Genomic DNA, 25,817 nt, shown 5'->3' with positions numbered 1-25,817 from the left:
TTTTGGAAGCGGCTCTTTTTGGGCGCCGCTGCGCTGCGCTGCGCTGCCGCTGCTGCCGGGCCGGGCCCGCCTTCCGCTGCGAGTCCTGTTAGGGGAGGCCGGAGCACTTTCTGCCCTTATCGAGATGGGATGGTCGCGCGACGGGGGGAGGGGGCACAGATCTGGCCTGGCAGATGAAGGGGGCCTGAACTGAAGCGGCTCAAGTGCCAAAAAGCGCTCTGCAGCGGGCGAGCGAGCGAGTCTGTCCAACGGGACGACTTGCCGCGGCACTGTATGCCCTCCCTCCGCCGCCCGCTCCGCCTCTAGAGAAGCCTAGCCGCCTCTATTCGCACTTCGCGTCGTCGTCTCGAGTCTCGAACGAGGTCTCGAACGAGGTCTCGAAATGGGATATCCGGGTGCGTGGAAAGGGTGGCCGAGGCGCGCTCATTTCATTTCCCGGACATTGTTGTGTCGGTCTGACTGGCCGGGCCGCGGTGTGCACCGCGACGCCCGCCGCGACGCCGCGCGAATCGAAGGCGGGGCGCGGCCTGCAGGTGGTTGGCTGGCAGGTGTTTTATTAAGATGAGCCGGTTGCTCACCAAGATGAGGGGCTTGGCGTAATGGGGCTCGGCCGGCCTAGGCGGACGTGCTCGCCGCCTGGTGTTTAGGCAAATTCGGCGTGACAGAGGTTTTAATATTCTCACGGCGAGCGCTCTGGCGTGGCATGGCACGGCACTGCTTGGCGTCGGCGCCGTCGACGCGGTGGTGGACCTCGACGCGCCCTCTGGCGGCAGCGGCGGCAGCATCGGAGCCCTCTGCACGCGTGCGGACTGCACGGACTGCAGGACCGGAGCGCCCCTTCCTCCGCGGCCCGTTGGACGACGTGCTCACGGCCGTGCCTGCACCGTGCCTGCGATGCCGCGTGCTGCCACTAGCCCCGCGCTCTTGAGCTTGAAGAGCCCCGGGCTTATCTACCAGAACGCCGTCTGCAGTGGCGCAGCGCGCAGCACTCCAAGCACGCCGTGGCGCACCCAGGCGGACCCAGGCCCAGGCCGGCCAGAACGTCGTGCTCGACGGTCTCCGACTCGGTGGCCTACGTGGTGGCGTGGCGGCGTGGCCCGCGCTGCGCTGTCCAGCAGGCCGCGGGGCCGCGGGGCGTGGAGGCCGTACGCCTGGCGGGTAGGCAGTCTGGCGGGCCGCGCGCGGCCCCGCGCCGCGGGACTGCATACCCACGGAGTCCGACGGCGCCGCGGGTGCCCCGAGCCAGGGCGGCCACGGCAGCCACCTCGGCAGCCACACTGCGCACCTGGTTTGGCTAACTGTTGCTTTTGTTTCGCCAGGTGACCTGTCCCCGAGGAGGCCCCCGCGGATCCTCCCACCGGTGCATGACGGTAAGTCTACCTCGGCCCCACCGAAAGTCTAGACTCAACCGCGTCGAAATGATAACAAGAATAGAGAGAGAACAGGGCTCAAAACAAACGACGAAAAAAACAAGGTTTCATTTGCCGAGAAATTGGACCCTCCCGACGCGTTTAACGAGGACCCCGCGCTCGGTCCTTGTAATTCGATCAAGTCGGAAAGCGAGGGGCGGGGGAGATTCCCAAAGTGTGGGCCCCTCTGGGCTTGGGACTCCAAGGACTGGGTCGAGTTCGCGAGTATATATACTCTGAATATTCATGCATTAATTGGCTTGTATTTTGGGCGCGCCTTCGCCCGCCTCGCGTCCTTGCGTTTTTCTTTGTTTCCCTTCACACTCTGTGTTTGGAACCACTTATTAGAGTGATATTGCGTCGCCCGCACTGGAATTTGCACGTAAACTAGTTTGGCGCCTTACGGCCCTTACGGCGTGCGCCGCGTGCGCCGCGTGCGCGCGCGTGACCGTCGCCGCCAATGCCTGACGAGGTGTCTGACACACTGTCTGTGTGCGTAGGTGAAGCACCGTGAACCACCACGCTGGTGACGGGCCGCTCGCTCGGTGAGTGTTGTGTGTCGCTCAGAACCTAGAACAAAATAATTAGGGGATGGCAATCAATTCTGTGCTGAAAAGAAATAATAAACACAAAACGAAAAACGCGTCTGTCAACGGCCCTTGTCCACGGCGACGAATTTTTGCGGAGCAGTATTTTTACAGTGTCATGGAAATTCTGTCGAAACGCTCACTTTTGAGGTTCGCCTGCCCTTTACAGACTGCGTACGTAATTTAAGCACAGAATCGTGCCCTCTAAATATTTTTTAATTGTGTCACATTGTATTGCTGTTTTAATCTTCACGTGCAATTCCTTAGAAGTGTAGGTCGTGAGTGTGTTTTAGAGTGGCAATCGTAGTTCATACACACGTATTCATTGTTATTCGTTTCGTTAGTACCAGTATTATTTCCTTTTTTAATTTTTTTTAAAATTCACTTTTAGGAATCGTTTACGCTTTTGCTGCGCTTGATTGTTGGTGTGCATGCCTGCCTGCTGTTGCTGCGGCCGTCTGACGCACAGTGGGCCAGAAGACCGGTGGAGGCGGACGAAACTCTTAACGCGTTTTGAGCTCCAGAGTCGCTAAATGGGACTCGAACCGAACGTGTGACCCCACCAATGGATTCCTCGTTCGGAGAGCAATCCATTGGTGGGGTCACACGTTCGGTTCGAGTCTCATTTAGCGACTCTGGAGCTCAAAACGCGTTTAGAGTTTCGTCCGCCTCCACCTGCTTCTGGCCCACTGTGTGACGCCCCTTGCCCCTCGGGTACCCGCGGCTGGTGGCGGCGGGCGGCGCCAGGCGGCGCTAGGCCATGGAGGAGCCACACGATTGGCGCCTGCCCGATCGATCCCTCGTGGACTCCAGGCATCCAAGTCTCTTCCGCTCCCAGATTCCGCACCTGTCGCTCTGTCTCTCTCGCTCCCGGCCCGGCTGGCTTGCCGGTTGCCCTTTTGTGTTAGACCGCGAGAATGTTTGTTCGGTGTTCGGTAGAAGGCGCAGCGCCTACAATTTTCAAAATTTTTTTTTTGTGGAGCGGATTTAGCTCCCCACCAGGGGGCGGTCTCTCCGTTTTGGCCTCCCGGTGGCCCTCGACGGAGCCGTGCCGGATCATGTGTCGCCAGTGTGCCGCCGTGCCGCAGCCTCCGCGGCCGCGGCAATCAAAGTTGTATTCAGCGACAGGGAACTAGCGGCGGGGCGGGGCGGGGCCAGCCCTTCGAATAGAAAGAGGCCGAGTTCGGCAAACCTTGAAAGGGGCGTCAAAGGGCGGGGTCGCCTTGCATTGCAATTTGAAATTTAAGTTTTTTTTGTTGGTTGCGGTTTTGCTTTAGATATTTCTTTTTGGCGCTGCGCGCGCGCGCGTGTGTGTGTGTGTATGTATGTGTGCATTTGCGTGTACGTATTTTGTCGAGCTTGCTGCTCTCACAGCAGCCCCGCCCCGCTGGCCGCCGGGCCACGTCTGGCTGGAGGATGACGTCGAAGATGGCGTCACGGAGGCCAATCAAAAGTTGACGAGGAGGGGATGGCGGTGCGCGGCTGCGCGGGCCTCGCGGCCCCGAATGCGAACCAAGATGGAAAGTCTGCGCGGGCCGCCCGAACCCCGCCGCGCCGCCCTGGCCACTTCCCCGCCGGCCCAACGGGCACGGCCCGCACAGCCCAACCCGCCGGAGCTGGGCCGGGCCGGGCGAGTTGCCCAACGCTAGGAGCCGCTATGGTTTTGGACAAATTACGGTAGCGGAGTCAAGGCGGGCCTGGCGCCCCGCGGCCCGCGGCCAGGCCGGCCAGCGATGCCCACGAGGAGCGTGGACGTGGGTCTCGGATGGCTCGGCGGCCTTTCTGCAGCCTCCCTGGCCGGCGAGGGCCGCCCCCGCAGTGAGCCGCCCCCGAGCACTTCCAGTGCCCCGGACAAGCAATTGGGTTTGCGTGTGCCGGAACAAGGACGGGATGGAGTTTGTCACTGTGTGTGTGTGAGCGTGCATAGGTGGTGGTGGTGCTTCCGTGACGTCGCTTCGGCCCGCTTCGGCCCCTCGAGACCGTTTGACGATGTCGTATCCACGCGGCGGATTTTTTTTTTCGCGTGACGACTCGAGCCCCTTCCACTTCCACCACTCCATTTCCCCCTTTCCGCCGTGCCTTTGGCCGTGCCTTTGGCCGTGCCCCACGCGGCGAGCTCAAAGAGATGCCCCAAGAAGGGTTGCGTGTCGAAGAGTGTGTGTGTGTGTCGGCGAGCGAAGTGCCCCTAAGGGAAGCCCTTCCTCACACTGTCGCCGCGCTCTTCTCTCCCTCTCTCTCCCTCCCTCCCTTGGTGCCCCCTCCCCTCCTTCCCCCACGCCGCGGCCCCTCCCCGCCAGGCCCCGCGCCCGCGCCACTGCACGCTCCTCCGCCGTCCTCGCCGCTGTCCCACTGACCCACTAAGCCGTTAGCGTGGCGTGGCGGGGCGGGGCGTGACGGGGCGCGGGGCGGCGGGGCGGGGCGGGGCGGGGCGCCAGGGTGGCCGGGTCTCCGTGCTGCTGCTGCCCGCCGCGCCGTGGCTGATAGCCCATCGTGTTGGGATGACGAAGCGTGCGAATACGCACGTGTGTGTGTGTGTGTGTGCGTGCGTGCGCGTGCTCCCGCCCGATCGCCCCGTGGCTGCGTGACGCTGCGTGACGCGCACGCCGCGCCCGCTTGCGTGGAAATGCGCGGGAAATGGGGTCCGTTTCCCCGAATGGCGGGGCAGCCCGACGGCAACCCGACGGCCACCAGGGGCACGAAGCAAGCCACGCGTTGGGCTGCGCCGCTGCGCGGCCCGCAGGTGACGGGACGGCCTGTTCCGGTGACGGCGTGACTCAGGGCCCCGTCCCGCCCGTCCCCATGATGCACCTCGTCGCGCAGGCTGTCCCGCAGCCGGTCCCGGCCGCCTTGAAAGGCTCTGGCGCTCGCGGAGCGCGGAGCGCGGACCCCGTCCGAGCGGAGCAGCGGGGGCCGCCGAGCCGAGCCGGGCCACGCGCAGCGCCGCGACACGCCGCGATGGCTGTGACGTCAGCGGGGGTGGGAAATATGGTGCAGGCTGGCACCCCGGCCCGGGCAGCCACGGGGCAGCCACGGGGCAGCCACGGGGCAGCCCTGGCACGGCCAAAGTAGGCCGCCGAGGCGCGTGCCAGTACCGATAGGCCCGGGTTCGAAACCCCTTTGCCCGCGGTGGCGTTTTTGGCGCGCGGGTTGCTCTGCTCTGCGTGACCGGGTGGCTGCGGCTGGAATATAGACCAGGGTCGCGCGCGCGCGGCGCAGGGTCAAGTCTGGCGCGGAGACCGCCAGCTCGGAGATTGACTTGCCAACAGCGTTATCAGAAAACATGACTCGTTTTGGGCATGTGTGGCTCTGTGCGGCAGTGTGTGTGGGGGTGGTACGCCGCGGGGAAGCGAGGGGGGAGGGGGTGGGCACCGCGACGAACCTCCACGCCTCCATGCCGTGGCGCTGGTACCCGCGGCATTGAAACGTCGTTACGATCCAGGCCCAGACCTAGAGGCGGCCTGGCGGGGCTGGCGGGCAGGTGAGGCGGCCGGCCGAGCAGGCAGGCAGCCATCCCGGCCGCCGTGCTGTTACCCGCAGTTGAGTAACGTTGCACAACGTGCCGCTCCGCGAGCTCTGCGCGGACCGTGCCGCCGTGCCGCCGTGCCGCGCGGCTTGAAGGGGCCGACGGGCCGGACGAGCGGATCGCAGCTCCGGCCGAGCCCAGCCGGGACGGCCGGGGAGCCGGGCGGTGGCGCTCCGCGGCTCCGCGGCGCGCTCCATGGGCACCGCGAGCACCGCGGGGTGGGGGGAGGCGCCTCGCCGCGGGCACGGCGGGCACCAAGGGGAAGGCCTCGCGGGGCTCCAGCAATAATGGCTGGAAGGGAAAAGGGGGGAGGGCTGCCATGGTTGCGGCAGCGGGCGGGCTTCTCTTGTGCTTTTCGCTTTTTCAAGGCGCCACGCGCACAGCGCGCACAGCGCCGGCCCGTTCGGCCCCAAATGAATATGAAGGAATGGCGGCCGCATTGCGTGGGGCGGCGTGGCGGGGCGGCGGCACACTCTGCAGCGACTGGCTTCCTCCGGATCTAGAGCGCCGCCTGGACCGCCCGGAGCCCGGCTGGAGTCTGGGCGTCTGAGCGAGCCTAGATGAGCCTGCAGTGGCCTGGAGCCTGGAGCCGGCCTTGAGGCCCTGAGGTGGCGTTAGTGCGGCCAATGTTCGCCAATGGCGTGCTGTGTCGTTTTCATTTCGCCAGACTGGCTGGCTGCCTGGCTGCCTGCCTGGCCGGCTGCGTTGGGCTTTTGTGTCCAGGCGTTCCGCGCTCCGCTGTGCTCCGCTGTGCTCCGCTGTGCTCCGCTCCGCGCGGCCTGATGGCAAGTCGGTTTTGCAAGTCTGATGGAACCGGCGAGCGCGCCATTTGTTGCTCGGCCAAAATGTTGCAATACGTGGCGTCGTTTTAGTTTCCCGACTGGCTGCTCGCATGGCGCTCCGGGCTGGTGTTGTTGTGCCTCCTGTTGTTGCCGCCTGTGCCCCGGGGCTGTGACTCCTGTCCTTGTCCGGCGCTGCCCGCGTGCTCTGGCCCGCTTTCCGCTATGTGCTGCTGTCCGCTGTGTTTGTTTTCCGCTCTGCTCCCCGCTGTGCTCCCCGCGCGTGGTGCTCCAGCTTGCCTCCGCTGTGCTCCGCTTTTCGCCCCGGCCCCTGATGGCAAGTCGGTTTTGCAAGTCTGATGGAACCGGCGAGCGCGCCATTTGTTGCTCGAGGACCCCCGAGATGAACTCGGCCAGGATGGCGACGGCGCACCGCGTCCACCGCGTCGCACCGCGTCGAGGCGCACGCGTCACTCTTGATTTCCACCCGCCTTGGTTTGTTGATCGGACTTGCAGCCCTCAGGGCTTTCGCCGTCCTTTGCTTCGGTTGGAGGTTTGCTCGCCTTCTTTGGCTCTTGTTTTATTTGCCTTTTAGGGGCGCGAACACGTCCGCTCTTTGCTAATTAGTATGAGGGAGAACGGGGCAGACGGGCGGACGGACGCGCGCACGGACGCAACGCGGCTGAAGGCGCACAGCTGCATCCTCGCACCTGTGCCCAGTGCACCAGTGAGGCTGGCAGGCCGGGCAGGCGGGCGTGGAGCTGGCAGCCTTGGACGCGCGGCAGGGCGGCAGGGCCTGTAGCAGGGCGGCGACGCGATTTGCGCCCCTCTCCAGATTCAGTCATTGGGGCGACGCTTTACAGTGGCGTAGAGTGCTTTCGAGGATGCGTCCGTAAAATAAACAAGGGGGAGGGGGGGGAGAATGAAACTGGGGAAGGGAGGGGGGGGAATTGTGTCGCTGGAGGCTGGGAGATAGCAGCGAGACAAGACACACTACTCGTCTTGTCGCGACCTCAGTCCGCAGCTGCTTCCGGCACTACTACACTGCCTCCCCCCCCCCTTTCCTTTCTTCCCCGGCTCTCATTACTTCCAGTCGTTTTCTTTGCCGTCCTTTCTTCGTCCGGCCGGACTAGCCAGGCCAGGCCAGCGACGACGCCCCGCCCCGCCCCGCCCCGCCCCGCCCCGCCCCGCCCCCTCTCGCGAGCGCCCCTCTGCCGGTCGTTTTCCCCGCCTGCGTCTCGTGTCGTCGTGATTGTCTCCGCCTTTTGTTTCTGTTTTTCGCCGTTGTCGCTTTTGGCCGTGCGCGCTGCTCATGCCGCCGTTTGCAATCGTATCGATGGCGTTTTCGCGACGAGGTGGAGTCCACTGTGCATGTCGGGTTGGGCCGACTTCGGGGGCGCTTCGCGCGCTTCGCCCCGTCCTGGCCGCTGGCTGCTGCGGCCCGTGTGGTCAAGCGGCATCGATTCGCTGCAGTGGCTGCGCTACTTGATTCGACCGATTGCCGGTTTGGTCTCTTCTAATGCGGCCCTTATGGCAGCGGTTCCCAACCTTTTTCGGTTCGCGACCCCAAATTTGTAACAAAATATTTCCGCGACCCTCAGGAAAAATTTCGCGACCCCACGCGACCCCTCCTTTAGCATGCCTTTGATACAAAGTGCGATAGTCCACCTTACAAGGGAACGTTTTCAGGTGTCAGGAGCCGATTGCTCCCATACTTTGGGATCTTAAAGACCATTTCAAGAAAGAATTTTCGGCACTCACAGTTCGTGCTAAAAGTCACTACAACGCCCTAAAATGAAAGTTCAAGGTCAGGGCCGGCCCGTTTTGGCCAAGCCGTCGGACGGCGGCCAGTGGCCAGTCAGTCGGGTCACACGGCGAAAGCGCGTGTGTCACTTCGAGTTGTCACTCCTAGTGTTGCTAGGCCACTAGGCCGTTGGCATTGCCACCGCGGGTTATACCGAAATCCACCCCACCACTGTTTGGTCAAACCTGAACAGTAAGGAAATCAACTTCGCAAACTGCACGATCTTGCGGAATCCCTGTTTTCCTACCCTCTTCTCGTTCCTTTGTTTCTGATTCTGAGGGTGGCTCACTCATCCCTGGTGCACCTTGCCTGAGTCGGCGCTTGCTCTGGCAAGCCTTTGGGGACTGTGGCGACTCCTCGGGTGTAAAGGTCAGGCGTGCCTGGCTCCAGTTGAGCCTCCAAACTTCTAGTGGGCCTCTAGCCAGCTTCTTGTGCGACTGTCGTACTTGCTCGTCTGCGCCTAGTGAGTTCCCCAATGTCGTTAAGTCTAGCGAGGGCAAGCGAGCGAGTTGCCTCTTCAGAGTCTCTCGCAATGCCAGAAGGCCGCTTCCGAGCACCGTCTCGATGACCCTCCTAGCCAGCCCCACTGAGCTTGTACGCGGGCGCGGGCACTTGCGAGATGTCCTGGGGTATTTGTGCTCCACCCCCAAAAACAAAAAGAACGAAACGAGGAAAGGATAGGCTCGGATGGTCAGAGGTCCTGCGGTGTGGCAGGCAGGGGTAATGGTGTCCCGCACGGTGCTGTGTGCCTCTTCTGATCCAATATATTTCATTTTCAATTTTTAATAGGCTGGGAAAATTCATAAGACCTTTTCAAACTGAAACAATTACCATGGCAAATTGTAATTTCTGCTCTTAAATTTTTTCGTCGGGAACTAAGAATCATCTGCTTTCATGGACGTTCTTTGAAGTTAAATTTTTTGGTCAAGTTTATGAAAATTGGTCAATTTTCAAATTTCATTTTAGGGCGTTGTAGTGACTTTCAGCACGAACTGTGGGTGCCGAAAATTTTTTTTTAAGGTGGTCTTTAAGATCCCGAAGTACGGGAGCAATCGGCTCCTGACACCTGAAAACGTTCCCTTGTTAGTTTGGGAGCAGTATTGCCGCAAAGTTGATCAAAACGGTCACAAATGTCTTTTAAAAATTGTGTTTTGGGCCGACTTTAAGCAGCCACTGCGTCTGATACGAGGCGGTATTTCGTCCTCCCTCAACGGGCATTTGGTCTTAGGACCTTCCTTTAACATGCCTTAGTTACGGAGTGCGATTATCGGCCTTAGTTTGGGAGCAGTATTGTCTCAAAGTTGATGAAAACAGTAAAAAATGCCTTTGAATGCCATTTTGATTGACCCCATTTGGGGTCGCGACCCCAAGGTTGGGAACCGCTGCCTTATGGGCACCTCCTTCGGGCACCTCCTTCGGGCACCTCCTTCGGGCACCTCCTTCGGGCACCTCCTTCGGGCACCTTCCTTTGGGCACCTTCCTTTGGGCACCTCCTTCGGGCACCTCCTTCGGGCACCTCCTTCGGGCACCTCCTTCGGGCACCTCCTTCGGGCACCTTCTTCGGGCACCTCCTTCGGGCACCTCCTTCGGGCACCTCCTTCGGGCACCTCCTTCGGGCACCTCCTTCGGGCACCTCCTTCGGGCACCTCCTTCGGGCACCTCCTTCGGGCACCTCCTTCGGCTCCGGGCACCTCCTTCGGCTTCGGGCACCTCCTTCGGGGTGCCTTGTGTCTTCGGCCGCCCCGTCGTCTCGTCGTGCCGCAGCGTGCCGCCGTCCCGCGCGAGGTGCGGCCCAGCGGCCGTCAGCCACTTTTCCCTGAGAACGAGCAGCGGGCGGCGAGAGGGGCGGTGTGGCGCGGGGGACTGGGCGGACTGGGCATTACGCTGGGAGCAAGTCGGACTTGTCTTTCTTTCTCTCTGCTGCCGAGCGATTCAGAAGGCCGCTTTGTCGCTCTGTCTCTCTCGCACCCTCACGGAGAGTCCCGTAAGTGCGAGAGAGACAGAGGGACGAAGCGACTGCCGCTTGGGGCGTGAGTCAGCGGGCGCCAAAAACAATCCCCCCTCCCCTCCAGCTGCCTTACATGTCGGCGCCGCGCGATTCCCCCCTCCCCCTTCCACTTTTCCCCGTCGCGTAGCGCGGTGCTGCCTATCACGCGCCCCGCTCGATTTTATTGGCGCACAGACTCGGATTAGATTCCAGGTTGACTTTGTCTGCGAGCGACGGGCGGACAGACAGACAGACGGACTGACTGACTGGCTGGTGGTGGGTGGGCGGACCGCGTGGGCCATTTCTCTGTCTGTCTGCCTAATGTTTTTCTATGACTTAGCCGCCCTGGGTAAGTACCCGCGGCCGCTCGGCGGCGGCCGTGCGCCCTGCTGCCGCTGCTCCGCTTCGCGGTCGTCAACGGCCTGCTTTTGGCACGCCGAGCGCGGCCGAGAAGCAGATGGCCAAATGGGCGCGCGGCGGTGCGCGGAGGCACCGTGACCAGCAGCCTGTCTTGTCGTGCAGTGCACTGCGCTTGTTTGAAAGACTGTAGCAGGTTCGGAAATGTGTTTGGTGCACCTGTTTGCGACCGGAGGGGCAGCGAAGGCAACAACGGTGTGCTCGCCAGACGGGCCCACAGTGGGCTAGAAGACCGGAGGAGGCGGACGAAACCCTAGACGCGTTTTGAGCTCCAGAGTCGCTAAATGGGCCTCGAACCGAACGTGTGACCCCATAGAATGCTCTCCGAATGTGGAATCCATTGGTGGGGTCACACGTTCGGTTCGATGCCCATTTAGCGACTCTGGGGCTCAAAACGCGTCTAGAGTTTTGTCCGTCTCCACCGGTCTTCTAGCCCACTGTGCGGCCGGGCATGGCGGAGCGCACAATACACTAGTATAATATAAGGAAGCGGGGCCAATCTGTGCGTCTTGTCTTTGTGCGGCCCGTGCGCGACTTGTCCCCGACTCCCCCACGTTCGCCGTTGGTGGGTGTAGTTTATTTATTGTGGCTCGCAAGACGCTCGGCTTCGCGGCACATGCAGTGTAGCGGCACACAGTGAGGCACACATGTCGAACGGCCGGAGCTGCCGGAGCCAATCTCCATCAAAAGGGACTGGACGGACGGACAGGACTTTGTCGTCGTGCTCGGCGTGGCTCGGCATCTCGGCATGACATGTCCGCGCTGCTGCGAGTGCTGCGTCGCTGCGTCGTCGTCCTGCCCTTCGCGTCGGCTCGGCTCGGCTCGGCCCGGCCCGGTGCTGGCTCGGCTGCGCTCGGCTGCGCTCGGCTCGTCCCGTCCGGCCGCGCTACCGCCCGGCTGCTGTGTGTACAGATGGACCCATAACGGTTCGGCCATTACCTGCCCTACCCTGAACTGCACTGGCGTGGCGTGGCGTGGCGTGGCGGCCAGGCGACGGGCGTGACGGCACGGCAGGCACGCGCGCGCACGCACGCACGCCAAAGTCCGCCGCGCACTTTAGAAACAAAAGGGCGACGCGAATGAAAGACGAATCGGCTCGCGCGGTCATTTCGAAAAGTTGTACGGTACAGTGTCCAAGGTTGTTGCTTGTGGAGTGCGGAGAGGGTGGGGGGAGGAGAGGTCCAGCCGCCACTGTTAGTGTGATGGATGAGTCACAGTGTGCCGCCAACTTTCCAAGTCATACTCGAAAATGCGCGTTGCCTGCGTTGCCATTGCCCCAAACAACGACGCCACGCGGCGGCATTTCGGAAACGGCCGTCAAGTACACTGCGTTATGTACCTACTACAGTGTGGTCGGCCCGAATCCGGAGTGAGTTGCCTGCGACTCGTTGGGCCTGTCCTGGCAGTCCGGGCGCGCCCCACCGCGTCGCCGCGTCCCACCGCGTCGCGGCGCGGAGTGTCCAAACCACCCGGGCTGTGCAACTGCTGAGCTTTGCTGTGTGCGCGTCGCGCGTCCTGTCCGGTCCAAGCAGCAGCAGACTGATTCCGAGAGTCGCCTTCGTCGCCCTGTCTCTCTCGCAGCCATACGGGACGCCCCTTGAGTGCGAGGGAGACAGGCAGCAGCGCGGCTCATGTGTCCTCACTCTCGCGACGTCAGACTTCAGGAAACCCCGCGGATCCCGCGGGGAATACTATATACATGTATCACGAGAGAGAGAGAATTTTAGGTCAATTATATTTGTTCAGTGTGCAGATGCTTGGCTTTGGCTGAAATGAAATGCATTGCGTATCTATTCCGACTTTTCGGTGAAAATGAATCAATTCGTGATGAAGAGAAAATATTGAAACTGAGTCTGTCGGGCTTGGAAGGGTTGCGCGTGTTGGCTCTGGGCATTCCTGGAGGTGGCGGGGCGGTGCGCGACGCGCCGGGCCGACGCCATGGGGCCCGTGGGGCGACGGGGCGACGCTCGGCTGCTGTCTCGGCCGCCATGCGCTGCCGCCGTGCGCTGCCATGAGTCAGTTCTTGTGTCGATGCGGCGAAATCCAACGCCGCCCTTTCCGGCGTCGCTTCGCTGCTGAGTCGTCGTGTGCGAGTGTGTGCGTTTGGACGCGTCCAGCTCCGCCGGGGACCTTCCGCGCTGGCGGGCCAGTGGCGTAGGCGGATTGGAAACCGTTGTTCCGCCGCGCTGTCTCTCTCGCGCGCATGCCGCCTCGCGCAGGGCTGCGGGGGAGACGGCGCACTGTTCGGGGTGAGCACTGCACATCCAGAGTCCCGATAGCGTTCGGGTTGGTTCGGGTCGTCGAGGTGCCCGTCGTTGGGGGCGGCGGCCCTGGTGGCCCTGGCGGCCCTGGCGGTGCGGATGGCGGCATCGCGACCATCGGATCCGCGGCACGTCGCGTCACGTCCGCGAAGCGTCCGCGGGTGGCGGCGTGGATTGGATTAGCGGCGGTGCCAATGGCCGGCAGTGGCCGGCAGGCGGCCGCGCTTGTCGGCGGTTTCGGCGAATCAGCGCGGCGATCGAGTAGCGCGGCCTGCGCGGCCTGCGCGGCGGGCCCCGCCACGAGCACCCCCGCGGGGCAAGGGCCCCGCCAGGTGTCGGGGTTGAGGCCGCCCCGCGACCGCCGACCAACCGCCCCGAGGGCTGGCGGGCAGGCCGGCCTGCCGACGGAGGCTTCCGCGCCGTGAGTAGCGGTGTCCGTTGCAAACAGTGCCACCAGACTGGTACCTTGCCGGCCCGGCCCGGTCCTGGTCCTGGTCCTGCCAGTCCGGTTGCTCCTGGCGCTGGCGGTGCCGCGGTGCCGCGGTGGACGGGACGCTGGAGTCGGGACAAAGCACCAAGCAGTGCGGGTCGTCCGACAGTCGTCCGCCCGGCGCCTGCCTGCGTCTTGATGCTGCGCCACGCCGCCACGCGCCGCACCGCCCCTGCGTAGCTTGACTCGCAGCAAGGACCTTCACTCCCTCAACCTTAACCTCAGCAAGTGCATAACGGGTTGCGGGGCGGGGCGGGGCCGGCAGGGCCAGCAGGGCGCACTCTCCGCCGATGACGTTCAGGCGAGCCCCGCCAGGGCCACGCCGGGGCCCCGCCAGCCCTATGGGGAGGGGGCTTGCCCGGCTTGCCCGGCTTGCCTTAGTGATTGTTGACATGGGGCCGTCGGTGAGTCGGCCGTAGCGGCTGGCGCTCCCGAGCACCTCGACGGCAGCGCGCCCCGCGGCCGTTTGCGTACGGCCCGCGCACAAGCCGAGCCGAGCCGAAGCTAGCCGAAGCCAGCCGAAGCGCGGCCCCCGGCCGAGCCGAGCCGACCCGAGCCCCGGTGTGCCAAGCCGGTCGGGGCCGAACGGCGGGCCGAACAGCGGCCCGAAGTGCCCCCCTCCCCCTCCACCTCGGGCCCGACGAGTGGGGCCTCGCTTCGGCTGAGCTCGGCTCGCTTCGGCGCAGCTCGGCTCCGCTTTGGCGGAGTGGAGTGGAGCCCCCCGTCGCCCCGCCCGCGCGTCCGCGGCCGCGAGCGCCGAGCGCGATCCGCCCCGCCAGAGCCGCCAGCCGCCGCCCCGCCACGCCAGTCCAGTCCGCCCAGTGCCTTCGCGCCGTGCTGAGGCCGCGTGCGTATGGCGTCACTGGCGTCCGTGAGTGCTGTGCGCTGGCAGGTGCGCCGATGCGTCGCTGCGGCCCGCTGTCAGCTGAGTCCCCAGTGAAGGGCCGCGCCGCGCCGTTCGAAAAGCCGACTCGCTCGCCGTCACATTTGGATACCTCTCTTGGATACAACGCAGTGCAATAGTGGCGCCAGAGTGTGCTTGTGTGTGTTCAGTGCAGTGAGTGTGTGTGTGTGTGTGTGTGCCACACTGTGAGTGCGTTGCCCGACGCCCTCCTCTGCATCGTCGTCGCTGTGGTGTTGCCGGCCGAGCCGGCATTGGGCGCACCGGGCTGGCCGTGTGCCCCTGGGCCCCCCCGGGCCGGGCCCCCCTCGTCCCTCTGGGACCCCTGGGACCAGGACCCCACGGCAGCCTCGTCACGGACACCCAGGATTATGGTGCCGCACACCCCGTCGCACACCCCGTGCCCCAGCACGCCATGTGCAGCGCGGCCACGGATCACACCGGGTTAGTGTCACCCCAACGGATCGCCATGAGATCGAAGAGCTCTCCAAGAGCCACTCCGCCTCGTCGACGACGTCGCAGGCGGGGAGAAGAACCTGTTGTCGATTATGGAAGCCCCCTAGGAGTCGGCTGCCTCGCCACGCCGCGCCACGCCACGCCCGTGACGTGAGGGTGACAGCGGCGGAGGGATTGTCTGGGTCGCCTTGTCAATGCCTGCCTGCCTGCCTGCCTGCCTGCCTGCCTGCCTGCCTGCCTGGCTGCCCTGGCAGCCTCTGGGTTTATCCGACTGGATTGGCGTGGGGAGGTGCACGGGCTGCAGGGCCTGCACGGCCACGGCGACGACGTGCTTTTACTTCTGTGGGAGGATTCCGGGCGGTGCAAACATGGGAAAGCTTTTCCTTGCGTCACCCCGGCTTACGCTGCCCGCCTCGCCTCGTGCAGTGTGTCGCCGATAAAGTTTGGCAGCTGGCGAAAAAGGGAGGGGGGGGGCAGAAGGGGGTCCGCCGGCAGAGGCCTGCATTTTCCGACCGATTCTTCTTCTCCCCCTTGGCGAGGCCCAGGTGTCTCGGGTGGGCGGAGAGACACGTGGTTTGGGGACCGTCCCTGGTCGGTCCAGCTGTGCTGCATCCAGCGCCGGCCCGGGTCCCTCCGGGCAGGCTGGCTGCAGGCTGCTCACAACCCGCTCCCCCTCCACCCTTACCTCCACACCTGCGGTGCCTGCCGTGCCTGCCGTGCCTGCGGTCCCCGGGCCAGGCCCTGCTCGGGGCCCTCCTGGCCCAGCGGGGCCCCAGCGGGGCGCAGGAAGAGAAGAGAAGTATGAAGCCGGCACGGCTGCATGGCAGGCCCGGCAGGCCCGGCAGGCCCACCAGGCAAGGCGGACTTGGCGGGGCGGCCCGATCCGATGCGGATCTAAAAGTGATTAATTCAGCGTGCCACTTTGCTTTTCATTGCTGTTTCATTTTATTTTCCTCCATTTTTTTTTTGGCCGTTGCCGTCGTGGCGGAAATAATCGATTGGGTCCGGAATTTGGAATTTGGGTTGGCGTCGCCGAATGCACGCGTAACAGCGCGGCGGGGAGGCGGATGGGCGACAGCGTACGTATGCCGCTCTCCAAGCCCGTATTGCGTCAGTGACTCGTCGGTGACGCGTCAGTGACGCGGCGGGGCGGACTTCGGCCCAGGTGGCTGGATCGGGGGCCGGGCAGGACCTCCTCGCGCGTCCTGAGCGACTTGAACGCGGGGGTAGGCCACGCCGTCGTCGTCGGCGTGCCCCGGGCGTGCCCCGGGCGTGCCCCGCCCTCGCGCCTCGCGGCCGGTTATCTGTCGCGCGTTGTTTGCCCAGTTTTTAAAAGCCATTTGGGGGCAAACGTTATGGCGGCCGTGTGTCCGTTGCGAGAGCAAATATGCCGCGGCTGTTGTGTGCAGCTTTACGGAGTTTTAACGAGGCGGGCGTGCTTTTCGTAACCGTGACGCCGCCTTGCCGCCGCACGCGCCGTTGCGCCGCGTGTCGCCGTGACGGCGCCGTGACGGCCGGCGCGTCGTGAGCACGCCGACGTGACGGCGCCGTGACGGCCGGCGCGTCGTGAGCACGCCGACGTGACGGCGATCGCGGCCGCCGGAGCCAATTTTTTTTCGGCGGTTGGCCATTTGGGCGGCGGTAATGCAGGCCGCGGGAAGTGCGTTCGCGCTTTATTGCTGATTAATAATTAATAAAAGCAGCCGCCGCGGAGGGGAGGCCGCGCACGCCGCGCAACTCGTTAACTGTCATTTTTAAGTACGTGCCAGGTGTTTTGGCGAGCCCCGCCCCGCCTGGCTCCGCCCTCCGCCCCCCTCGCGGTCTGGATCGCGTTGACACGGTGGCCTGTGGCGCTGCGGCTCTCCAGGACGTCCAGGGCGCGCTGCTTCGCCTTGCTTCGCCATGGCATTAGCCCAGCCGGTGTTGCATCATTGTCGTGCCCCTCGCGGGGCCCGGGGCCGTGGCGGGGCCGTGGCGGGGCCGCTGGAAGCGCGCTCGGCACCGTGACTGTGACTACGACGAAAAACAAAAGTAGTGGGGGAGGGCTGGGGCGCCACGGCCCGTTGCTTTCTTCTTGTGCGCCACGGCTGCTGCCGCGCGCGTCGGAAATTTTCCCTGTCAATAATAATGCGTTGTCTTGTTTTAATAGCGGCGGCGGCCTGTCGTCGTTGTCTGTTCTTTTTTTCTGCGGGCAACTTGATGTAGGGCTGCGCGTCTGGTTCTGCTGGCTGGCGACGAGTCCAGTCTTTTGCTGGCATTCCGGCGACGGTACCTGCTCCTGCCTGTCTTGACCAGCAGCACCACAGACTTGGCCGCCGACGCGGCAGCCCTGCGCCTACCTCGACCCTGGCGGCGGGGCGTGGCGGGGCGGTTCCCTCGGGATGGCCCGCCCTTGCCTCCCACCTGTGGCGGGGCGGGGCGGCGGGGCGCGGCCCCAGGGCGCGCGTGGGTGGGCTGGCTGGGCGGCTCGCCGGGCCGCCCCGCCACTGGTTATCTGTGGCCGCGCCGGAATCTTGACCGCGCACAAGCCGGCCGGCCTGGCGGCCTGGCGGTCGGGGGATGACGTGTCGTGTCGTGTCGCCGGCGACGGGTTGGCCGGCCGGCCGGGGTGGCCGTCGGAGTGTGTGCGCTCCGCGCTCCGCCCGCTGATAGTGCCCGCCCCGCCGGTATCGGCCACGGCGCGGAGGGTTACGCAAGCGAGACATGGCATTCGTCATACGGCGTGCCATGACCTCCTGGCGCCGCCCGAAAAGGCCTTTGTTCTGTCTGGCGCGGAGGCGCCCTGCATCGCCCTGCTTGACGGGCTGCCAGCAGTGTGCCAGCGCGTCCGTCGCGGTGAAGTGAGAGGAGGGCGCCGCTCTCGTTCCCGGAATGCGTGTCGCTGAGCGTCGCTCCGCGCTGCCGTGTCGGCCCCGCACCGTCGGCTAGGGTAAGGTGGCCTGGGTCGGGTCCTCGGCGGGGTCGCTAGCTCGCACTGGGCCGCGGGCTCGGCGGGCCGCGGGGTGGGGAGTGGAGTTGGGCCCACTTGGCCGCGGCACGCGGCTCGTCCGTCCGATGTCGAGGTGCTCGACTTTGAGGTGACTCCCGGCGGGCCGGTACGGGCCAGTGTCGTGGCCGGTGCCGCTGCTGCCGCCGCTGCCGGGCGCACAGCTCAACGATTTCAGGCCGCGGGACGGCCTATGAGTGCGAGAGAGGCAGAGCGACGAGGCAGCTCTTCGGATCCGTCCGCAGGAGGCGACGCCTGATAACGACGCTACTATTATTAACTACCGTGCATCTTCGGCACGGCACGGCACGGCACGGCGCGCCGAGGTGCGCCGAGGTGCGCGTTGGGGTGGAGACCGTCGGGACTACGCCGTGGCGGTGCAATGCCCCGCCACGCCTCGCCCCGCGAGCCGCGAGGACCCTGGCCGTGTGTTATTTTTTCAGGTGACCGGCCGGCCCTGGGGCGCCCTGGGGCCTCTGGGGTGCGTGGCCGCTGGGCTGGCTGCATTGATCTGGCTGGTGGAGGCATGCCGGGGCACTGCGAGGGCACTGCGAGCACGCACGGCCAGCACGCGGAGCGACGCGGAGGGAGAGAGACAGCGCATGCTTTGTGTGCGATCGGTACGCCGTTCCACTAAGTGGCGTGATGAGAGGGAGAGAGAGGGGGCTGGGTATTGTTGGCGCCTCCATACCGCAGTCACGTGCTTGGGCTGGGGGTTGCGCGGCCCTGCCTGGCGGCTGGCCGCGGCCCCGCTTCTCTCGCACCCACACGGGCCGACCCACGAGTGCGAGAGAGGCGGAGCAGAGCGACGAAATCGCTGTTGGGAATCGGTGTGCGGGCCGGGCGGGCCCTAGTGCCCCCGCCGTGGCGGAGCCGGAACGGAGCGGTGATCGAATCAGCTTCGAGGAAAGCGTTGCCTCCGCGGCGTTGCGGGCGGCGTCGCCTCGGCGTCGCGCGTCGCAGGAAATGCCTTGTCGAAATGGCGCTGTGGCCTGGTTCCGAACAGCGCTGTCCTCCGCCCTGTTTTGCTCTCGCCCCGTCGGGACGAGCCATGAGTGCGAGGGGGACAGCGAGGAAACGGCGGCGTGCTGCCGGTCGCACAGTGGGCCAGAAGCCGGTGGAGGCGGCCGAAACTCTAGCCGCGTTTTGAGCTCCAGAGTCGCTAAATGGGACTTGAACCGAACGTGTGACCCCACCAATGGATTGCTCTCCGAACGAGGAATCCATTGGTGGGGTCACACGTTCTATTCGAGGCCTGCTTAGCGATTCTGGAGCTCAAAACGCGTGTAGAGTTTTGGCCGCCTCCGCCGGCTTCTGGCCCACTGTGGGTTGGTCCACCGGTGGGGGGTTTCCCTTGGCTTTCCTGGCGTGACGTGGCGGCGCGCGGCGCTGTGCGGCGCTGTGCACGGCCGTGATGGGGGCAGCGGGGAAGCAGGGCGAGCAGGGCGCCGTGAGATGCACTTGGCACTGCTGCGCCGCCATGCCGCCGCGCTGGGACCGGGAGGGTCACTGTCATCCATTCTGCTGCACTGGGTTGCGGGCGTTGCGGGGGAGGGAGAGAGAGAGAGTGCGCCAAGGACGCCCCGCCGCGGCGGCGGTGCGGGTGGTGGCGGCTGGCGGCGCCGTGCATGGAGCTGAGGCTCCAAGGCGCCTCGTCCTCGTGGGCCGCTCTCTGGCTGGAGGATTTCACTCATTTTGACACTTCGCCTAGGTGCCGGTGTGGGACGAAGGATGAATGTCGCGCAATGGTTGTACCTACCCGGCAGGCCGCACGTTGGGATACATTCATCGCGCGGTGGCTGTACGCTCTTCCGGTCGGATTTGAAGTGGGTACAGACAGTTGACCTCCTACGGATAAGACTGCGCGAGTACAAGTACTATAGCGCGATGGCTGAACCCACCACAAGGGGATGCCAGAGGGGGTACATTCATCGCGCGATGAATGTACGTACCCCCGACGTGCGGCCTACTGGGGTGGCTACAACCATCGCGCGATGGCTGTACCCGCAGGTACACTTCTGCAAACGGTACATTGATGGCACGACAGCCGCGCCACTCCAGGTCGATGCTGTGTGGCCGCGACGCCGCGACGCGCCGCCGGGCCGCCGGCATGACGTGCAGCTCGCTAGGTGTATCGCCCGGCGCGGGGAGGGAGAGGGGGTGGGGGTGGGGGGGGGCGTCCACCCGTCGGAAAGTAAAAGTTGGGCGCCGCGCCGCGCACCATGTGATGTGATACAGCGGGGATATAGGCGGTCACGTAACCCTGCGGCCGGGCCGGGCCGGGCCATGCCGTGCTGGCGGCGGCCAGGCGTTCTCCTTTGTGCAGGCCGACGATGAGGACGACGTGGACGGACGACGTGCGAGCACCTCGTCACTGCAGCAGGATGCAGATCCCGTGAGTCGTTTTCGTATCTCTGTCTCTCTCGCACTCCTGCGGGAACGCCCCACGAGTGCGAGAGAGACAGAGCGACGAAAGCGACTCTCGGAATCAGTCTGCAGTTTGTGTCGCTGGGATCGACGTGGTCTTGCCGGCCGCGCTTCTGAGCTAGTGCAGCTCGTGCAGCTAGTGGATCGGAACCCGGCCCCGGCCGACTCGGCTGGCCCGGCTGTTCGGTGTGGCGCGTCGAGTTACGCGGCGCGGCTGGCGTGTCGGAAAGGAGAGGAGGCACCGAAGAGCAGACTGAAAACGGAAAACGAAAGAGGATAAAAGCGTCGGGGGCCAAAGAGGTGAAAAAGTGCAGGAGAAACATGCTAAGCGCGGCGGTGTACAGACCAGAGCACCGCGGCCGAGGCGTCATTTTGGGTTTAGCATTCCCCCTCACAGACTGGTTCCGAACGGGAGGTGTGTCTCTCTCGCTCTCGTAGGGCTCCCTGCAAGGGCTAGAGAGAGAGAGAGAGAGAGAGAGAGAGAGAGAGAGAGAGAGAGAGAGAGAGAGAGAGAGAGAGAGAGAGAGAGAGAGAGAGAGAGAGAGACGGGCCGACGGGGCCGGCGTTCGGAAGGAGCAGTAAGTCGCAGTGTGCTTGCTTGCTACGCATCGCGGCGAGGGAAGTCCCCGGCTCGCCGACTAGCCGACCGACCTCGCCTGGGCGACGCAGCGAGGCCCTGGCGGTGACGTCAGCACGCCTCGTCGCCTCGTCGAATTTGGCGCCAAAATGGGTGCCGGCCGCGCTGGTCGGTTGGCTGGGTGGCAGTCTCTCGGGCGTGGCGTGGTTCAGGACCAAGAGAACAAGCGAGGAGCTTGGGCGGCCAGGGCAGGCTGGCTGGCTGGCTGGCCGAGGAGTCGGGCGTTGTTCCCCCTCCGCCCCCCCCCCCTTTCTGTTTCTTTTCCCAGCGCGCAGCGCACCCAGTCAGCTGGTGGCGCTGCCTGCCTGCCTGCCTGCCTGCCTGCCTGCCTGGCGCTTGGCGGCTGGCGCTTGAAGCACGAGCACGGCGGCTGCCCCGCGCGACGTGTCGCCGTGTCGTCATCGAGTGTGGACACCTGGACGGCCTGGACTTGCGGACGCGCCATGCTCCCTCCCCGTCGATGTGTGGGGCTGTTGTCAGCGTCAACCCTGTCCGCGGTTCGCTCCACGCTCGCGTCCACGCTGCCGATACATACACAGTGTGGTGGCAGTCGGGCCATTTGGACCCGTCGCTCGACCTGTCGACGACGCCTGCGCACGCCAAGCAGTGCCGCGACTCGCTAACTGCGACGTACCGCCACCGCCGACCGCGCGCCAAGCGCCATGCCTCGCCACGCCGGCCCGAAATTGTTGAGGGAACAAGGTCACATTTTCCAGGTCTTGGCCGCGGCGCCCGAGTTGAGTTCGCCGAGGCGGCGCAGCAGCGCGGCGGTGTCGGGTGGGACCTCGCGGATCGGTTTTCGCGGCGTCGCGGTTGCGCCTCGCGCCTTGCGCCCGGCTGTCATTGCATCTCGGCCCTCGGACTCTCTCATTCCGTGTGTCTCTGTCGCACCCGTACGCGACGCCCCACGAGTGCGAGAGAGACAGTGACGGAAAGGACTCGTGGGTTTGTGATGTTGGGGCGCTCGGACACCACGACGACGTGCCGCCTCTCGTTGTGGTCCTGGTCCGCACCCACACACGCGCACCAGCACACACACACACACACACACACACAGGCCGCTGTTGCTCAAGGGCGGCCGCCGCAGCAGCTCCCTCGCCTGTTTTGGCGGGAAGGGCCGCGCGGAAATTTGACTGTGGAGTGTGTGCACGGCGCGCGCATGATGGCGTCATGCACGTCGTGTATGTGTGTGTGTGTGTGCGTGCCGCCGCCGCGGTGCGTGAGGAGGCGAGCACCGCACCCCGCCCCGCCCCGCCCCGCCAGCCTCTGACTAACACGAGAGGGGCGTAGGCTTGGAGGAGCCGTGGGCCGTCATGCAGCGTTCGACACGGCCGGAGCTGCAGGGCCCCAGCACGCCCGCCCCGCCCCGCCACCGAGCGCGAGGTGGGGCCGGTGGTGGGGCCGGTGGGACCCGCCCGGCCACCCGGCCGACGCGTAAGGTGGACTCTCACTTTGTAACCAGTTTACGTCACACCTCGGGCGAGCCGGCGCCCAGGCCAAGGAGGCGGGGGGCGGGGGCAGGGGCTCCCTGGCCTGGCAGCCTGGTAGTGGTGGCCCGGCGGAGGAGGCCCCATCCATTGGCTGTCGAATTATTACACGATTTGAAAACGATGGGTCGTCTGGAAACGTCCTCTGAGTTGGTGGCCGTGCGCCATCGCTTCGGAGGATACTGCAAAAAAGTTTGGAATTAGCTCGCGATCCGCATTGGCTCTCGCAGCGGTTTTTGACAGTGTTATGGCGGTGCAGGATCGAAGCGGGCTTACTGTCAAATAACGGCTTTGGTCGCTCTGCCTCTCTCGCTAGCAAGGGGCGTTCGGGATGGGCGCGAGAGAGACTCGACCGGCGCGCTTCACGCGGTGCGTCGTCGTCGTCATCATCGCGGCCACGCGGCCGGAGTCGGCGGTACATTTGGCCACCTTCCAACTGCATCTCGCAAGTTCACGCCCGCGCTACGCGCTACGCGCTGCACAGGGGCCCAAGGTCGCCCCAAGGCCGGCTTTCTTCTTTCCCAGCGGGCTGCTGTCGCTGTCTCTGTCGCACCCCGACGGCCCGACGCACAGTGGGCCAGCGGCGAGAGCAACGAGATCGTTTCACTCGCTCGCGCGAGCGAGTGACTCACTTCGAGTTTATTCGATTGTATGAAATAAAACGTGTCTGCGGGATATCTAGGTCATTCAATTCGCTATTTAGTGAAGTAGTAGGTAATTTTTACCTTTTTACCCAACTTCATCCGCGGTTTTTGCCTTCTGAAGCCGTATTTATCTCTCTAAATAGCTACCTCGAAGTGAGTCACTCACTCACGCGAGTGAGTGAAGTGAGCTCCTTGCTCTCGCCGCAGAAGACCACTGGAGGCGGCCAAAACTCTAGTCGCGTTTTGAGCTCCAGAGTCGCTAAACAGGACTCGAAGCGAGCGTGTGATCCCACCTATGGATTCCTCGTTCGGAGAGCAATCCATTGGTGGGGTCACACGTTCAGTTCGAGGCCTATTTAGCGACTCTGGAGCTCAAAACGCGTCTAGAGTTATGGCCGCCTCCAGTGGTCTTCTGGCCCACTGTGCGACGGGGCGCTCCGTGAGTGCGAGGGAGACGGCACGGGTTCAGCGCGCTGGCACCAGCTTGTTGCCAGTGGCGCGCCGCGACGGACTTTTCGCTTTTTACTTTTGCTTTTACCTGCGTTGCGTCACGCGGCGGGCCGCGGCGGGCCATCTGTGTGGACGCTAAGTGTCGCGACGCGCGGGCCGCCGGGTGTACGGTGTACTAGCGCCACCGAGCCGCCGGCCGGCGGGCTAAAGGGGGAAAACTGCCTCACTTTCACTTGTTTTTTTCGTCGGCGCTGAAAATAAACCGGGGCCGCGCTGCCGTCGCTGTCGTTACAGTGTGGCGGCTGAAGGGGCTGAGGGCTGCAATTGCTTGGCGGCGCCGTGCCCCCTGGCCGTGCCCGGCCGCCGCCTGATAACGACGCCCTGTTTTGTTTTTTTTCGGACGCGTGGCACGCATTGTGCTAGGTTCGATTGGGGCAGGGCGGCGAGTGTGTATGTGTGTGTGTGTGTGAACCGACGGGACATCTGTCTCGTGGTGTCGGCCCGGCCGCGCCACGCCTGGACAAAGTATCCGGCATGACGTGAAATACTGGACACGATGTCCGAAAATGAAGGCAGGTCTGGCGTGCCCGGTCATTGTGGCTTCCTTTTTTCCTCCCATCCTGTCTGCACCAATTTTTTTTTCGGCTGTTTTTGTTTGTTTGCGAGTAGCGGACCCGCGTCACGATACTAGAAGCTTATCTGTGGTAGGGTTCTCTGATGCGCAGAGCCTACCTCAATAGTAACGTGTGGGTCCTCCGCTCTGACAGACGGCCAGGCAGGCAGGCAGGCAGACAGCGAGCGCGTCGTCCTCGCGTTTTGCTTGGAGGTTCGGGGCTCGGCGGACTGCGCGCTGCGCCGCGCTGCGCGTGGGCCACGTAGAGTAAGTTGACGACGCCCGGCGCAAGTGCGTGGGCGGGGCCGCGGGGCCGGGGGCCGCGGCGGATCGAAACGCGCTCTTCCTCGCCACTGCATGGGTGGCCGTGTCTCCTCGGGCACTCGTCCGCGCGGCCCGGAGGACGAGTGTCGGAGCAGATCTCGGTGAGAAGCGAGGGGTCTCTCTGTGGCTCGCTTGACGGGTCTCGGCGGCTCGGCTCGGCTCGGATTTGCGGCGGGGCTGGCCTTGTGCTCGTTTCTGTCCACTGCCTGCCGCTGCGCTGCGGCGCGCTGCCGCGGCCACCGAGCCGAGTCGCTGGTAGGGGCCTCGCTCTGCCTGCTTGGCGCAGCTCGGCGTATCGTAGGGCCGCGCGGCGGGGCGGCGGTGGTGGTGGTGGTGGCGGAGCACTCCCCAGCTGTGAGGCAGAGGCAGCCGCCGCAGGCAGCGAACCGCCGCGACGGCGCGCAGCCATTCGGCGCGGTCCTGGACTGCCCCGATGAGGCCGCTGGAGGCTGGCGCCGCGTTCGCTCGGCGTCCGGGACATGTCGCGGTGGCGTGCGCGGTGCGCGTGCCTCGCACAGCCCGTGCCGTACCGGCCCATCTACCTGGCGGCGGGGCGAGTGGCGGCGCGAGCGGCGAGCCCGGCGGAAAGCCTTTGTGTGGCGGGGCTGCGCGGGGCCCTCTAGGCCGCCGCGGCCCGTATCTCTGCGCGGGAAGTTGGGAGGGGGAAAGGTGGGGGGCATTGGCGGAGGGCGACTTTCGATTTCGGTGTGTTGCGCCACATTGCACGCGACGGGCCGGTCCCGGCGGGCCAGGCGGGGCAGGCAGAACAGGCGAAAGCCCGGCCGGAGAGCCCCGTCGCCGGCGTCGTCGGGGAAACGGTGCGTGATGTGTCTGCCGGGATTCGGAGCTGTCTGCCGGTTCGGTTTGTTTGTTTGCCTTTTGGACAGCCGCTCGGACGCAAGCACGGCGTACATGTAGCCGCGCGGGTTTCGGCCTCTGCGGCCCGCGACCCGCGGCCATCGATCTGCGTCGTCGCGCCGCTCGGCCGCTGGGCCGCTGTGCCGTTCGGGCTGCCGGTTTGGCCGCCTTGGCCGCCGCGCTGCCGTGGCCCGAGTGCCGTGTGCGAGGCAGGGCGGCAGGGCGGCAGGGCGGGCTAGGCTGCCGCAGGGTGGCCGGGGGGTGGCGGCGACCAGGACCTTGCTCAAGGTCGGCTCGTGACGTCACGCGGCCACTCCCACGCCCGCACCGCACGGCAAGGGCCCAGCGCGCCGGGCCCAAACGTCAAACGTCGGCTTGCCAGCCTGCCTTTTGGGCCCCTGCGTCCCCTGGCCGGACTGTGGCCTGCGCACTGCGTTGCAGCGACAAGGCGCGCACCCCGCACGGTCCGCACGGGAGGGGACGCCCCCGCCTCGCCCCCGCCCCCACCGCAGCACGCAGTGGCAGGACGGCAGGCCTACCCAGGGCCGCGGCGCGTGGGGCCAGGGTCGGCCCTTGACCCCTGCCCTCTGATCGCGGGGTGCAGGGCCAGCAGGGCCGTGGAAGGGGCGTGCAGTTCAGCGGAAGGATTTTGCAGCCCGCGTTCGTCGCTGTCTCTCTCCCACTCGTGGAGTGTGTCTGAAGCTGAAGTGCGCGAGAGGGGAACGACGGAACGACGAACTCGGGCGGCGTGGAGCCACCCGAGCAGGGCGGAGCTGT

General features: G+C 65.0%; 1 protein-coding gene across 3 annotated transcripts in view; it reads left to right on the top strand.

The window, feature by feature from the left end:
• Positions 1-25,817, top strand: part of LOC117641998 (nuclear receptor coactivator 3-like) — a 52,588-nt gene that overhangs the window by 2,919 nt on the left and 23,852 nt on the right. The window contains exons 2-3 of one of the 3 annotated variants that reach the window (XM_034379729.1): positions 1,320-1,370; positions 1,910-1,954. Coding sequence is in view for 1 of the 3 variants with exons in the window: in XM_034379726.1 (XP_034235617.1) it covers positions 14,574-14,602 (29 nt within the window). In the remaining 2 variants the exon portion in view is untranslated. Of the gene's footprint in view, positions 1-1,319; positions 1,371-1,909; positions 1,955-14,094; positions 14,603-25,817 lie in introns of those variants that run through there. The other 2 variants (XM_034379728.1, XM_034379726.1) reach the window with 2 other exon arrangements.

This window comes from Thrips palmi, unplaced genomic scaffold (assembly GCF_012932325.1).
Source record: "Thrips palmi isolate BJ-2018 unplaced genomic scaffold, TpBJ-2018v1 HiC_scaffold_16, whole genome shotgun sequence".
Taxonomy (NCBI): domain Eukaryota; kingdom Metazoa; phylum Arthropoda; class Insecta; order Thysanoptera; family Thripidae; genus Thrips; species Thrips palmi.
The sequence above is the reverse complement of the archived record's forward strand: the minus strand, read 5'-3'. Positions and strand labels throughout refer to the sequence as shown.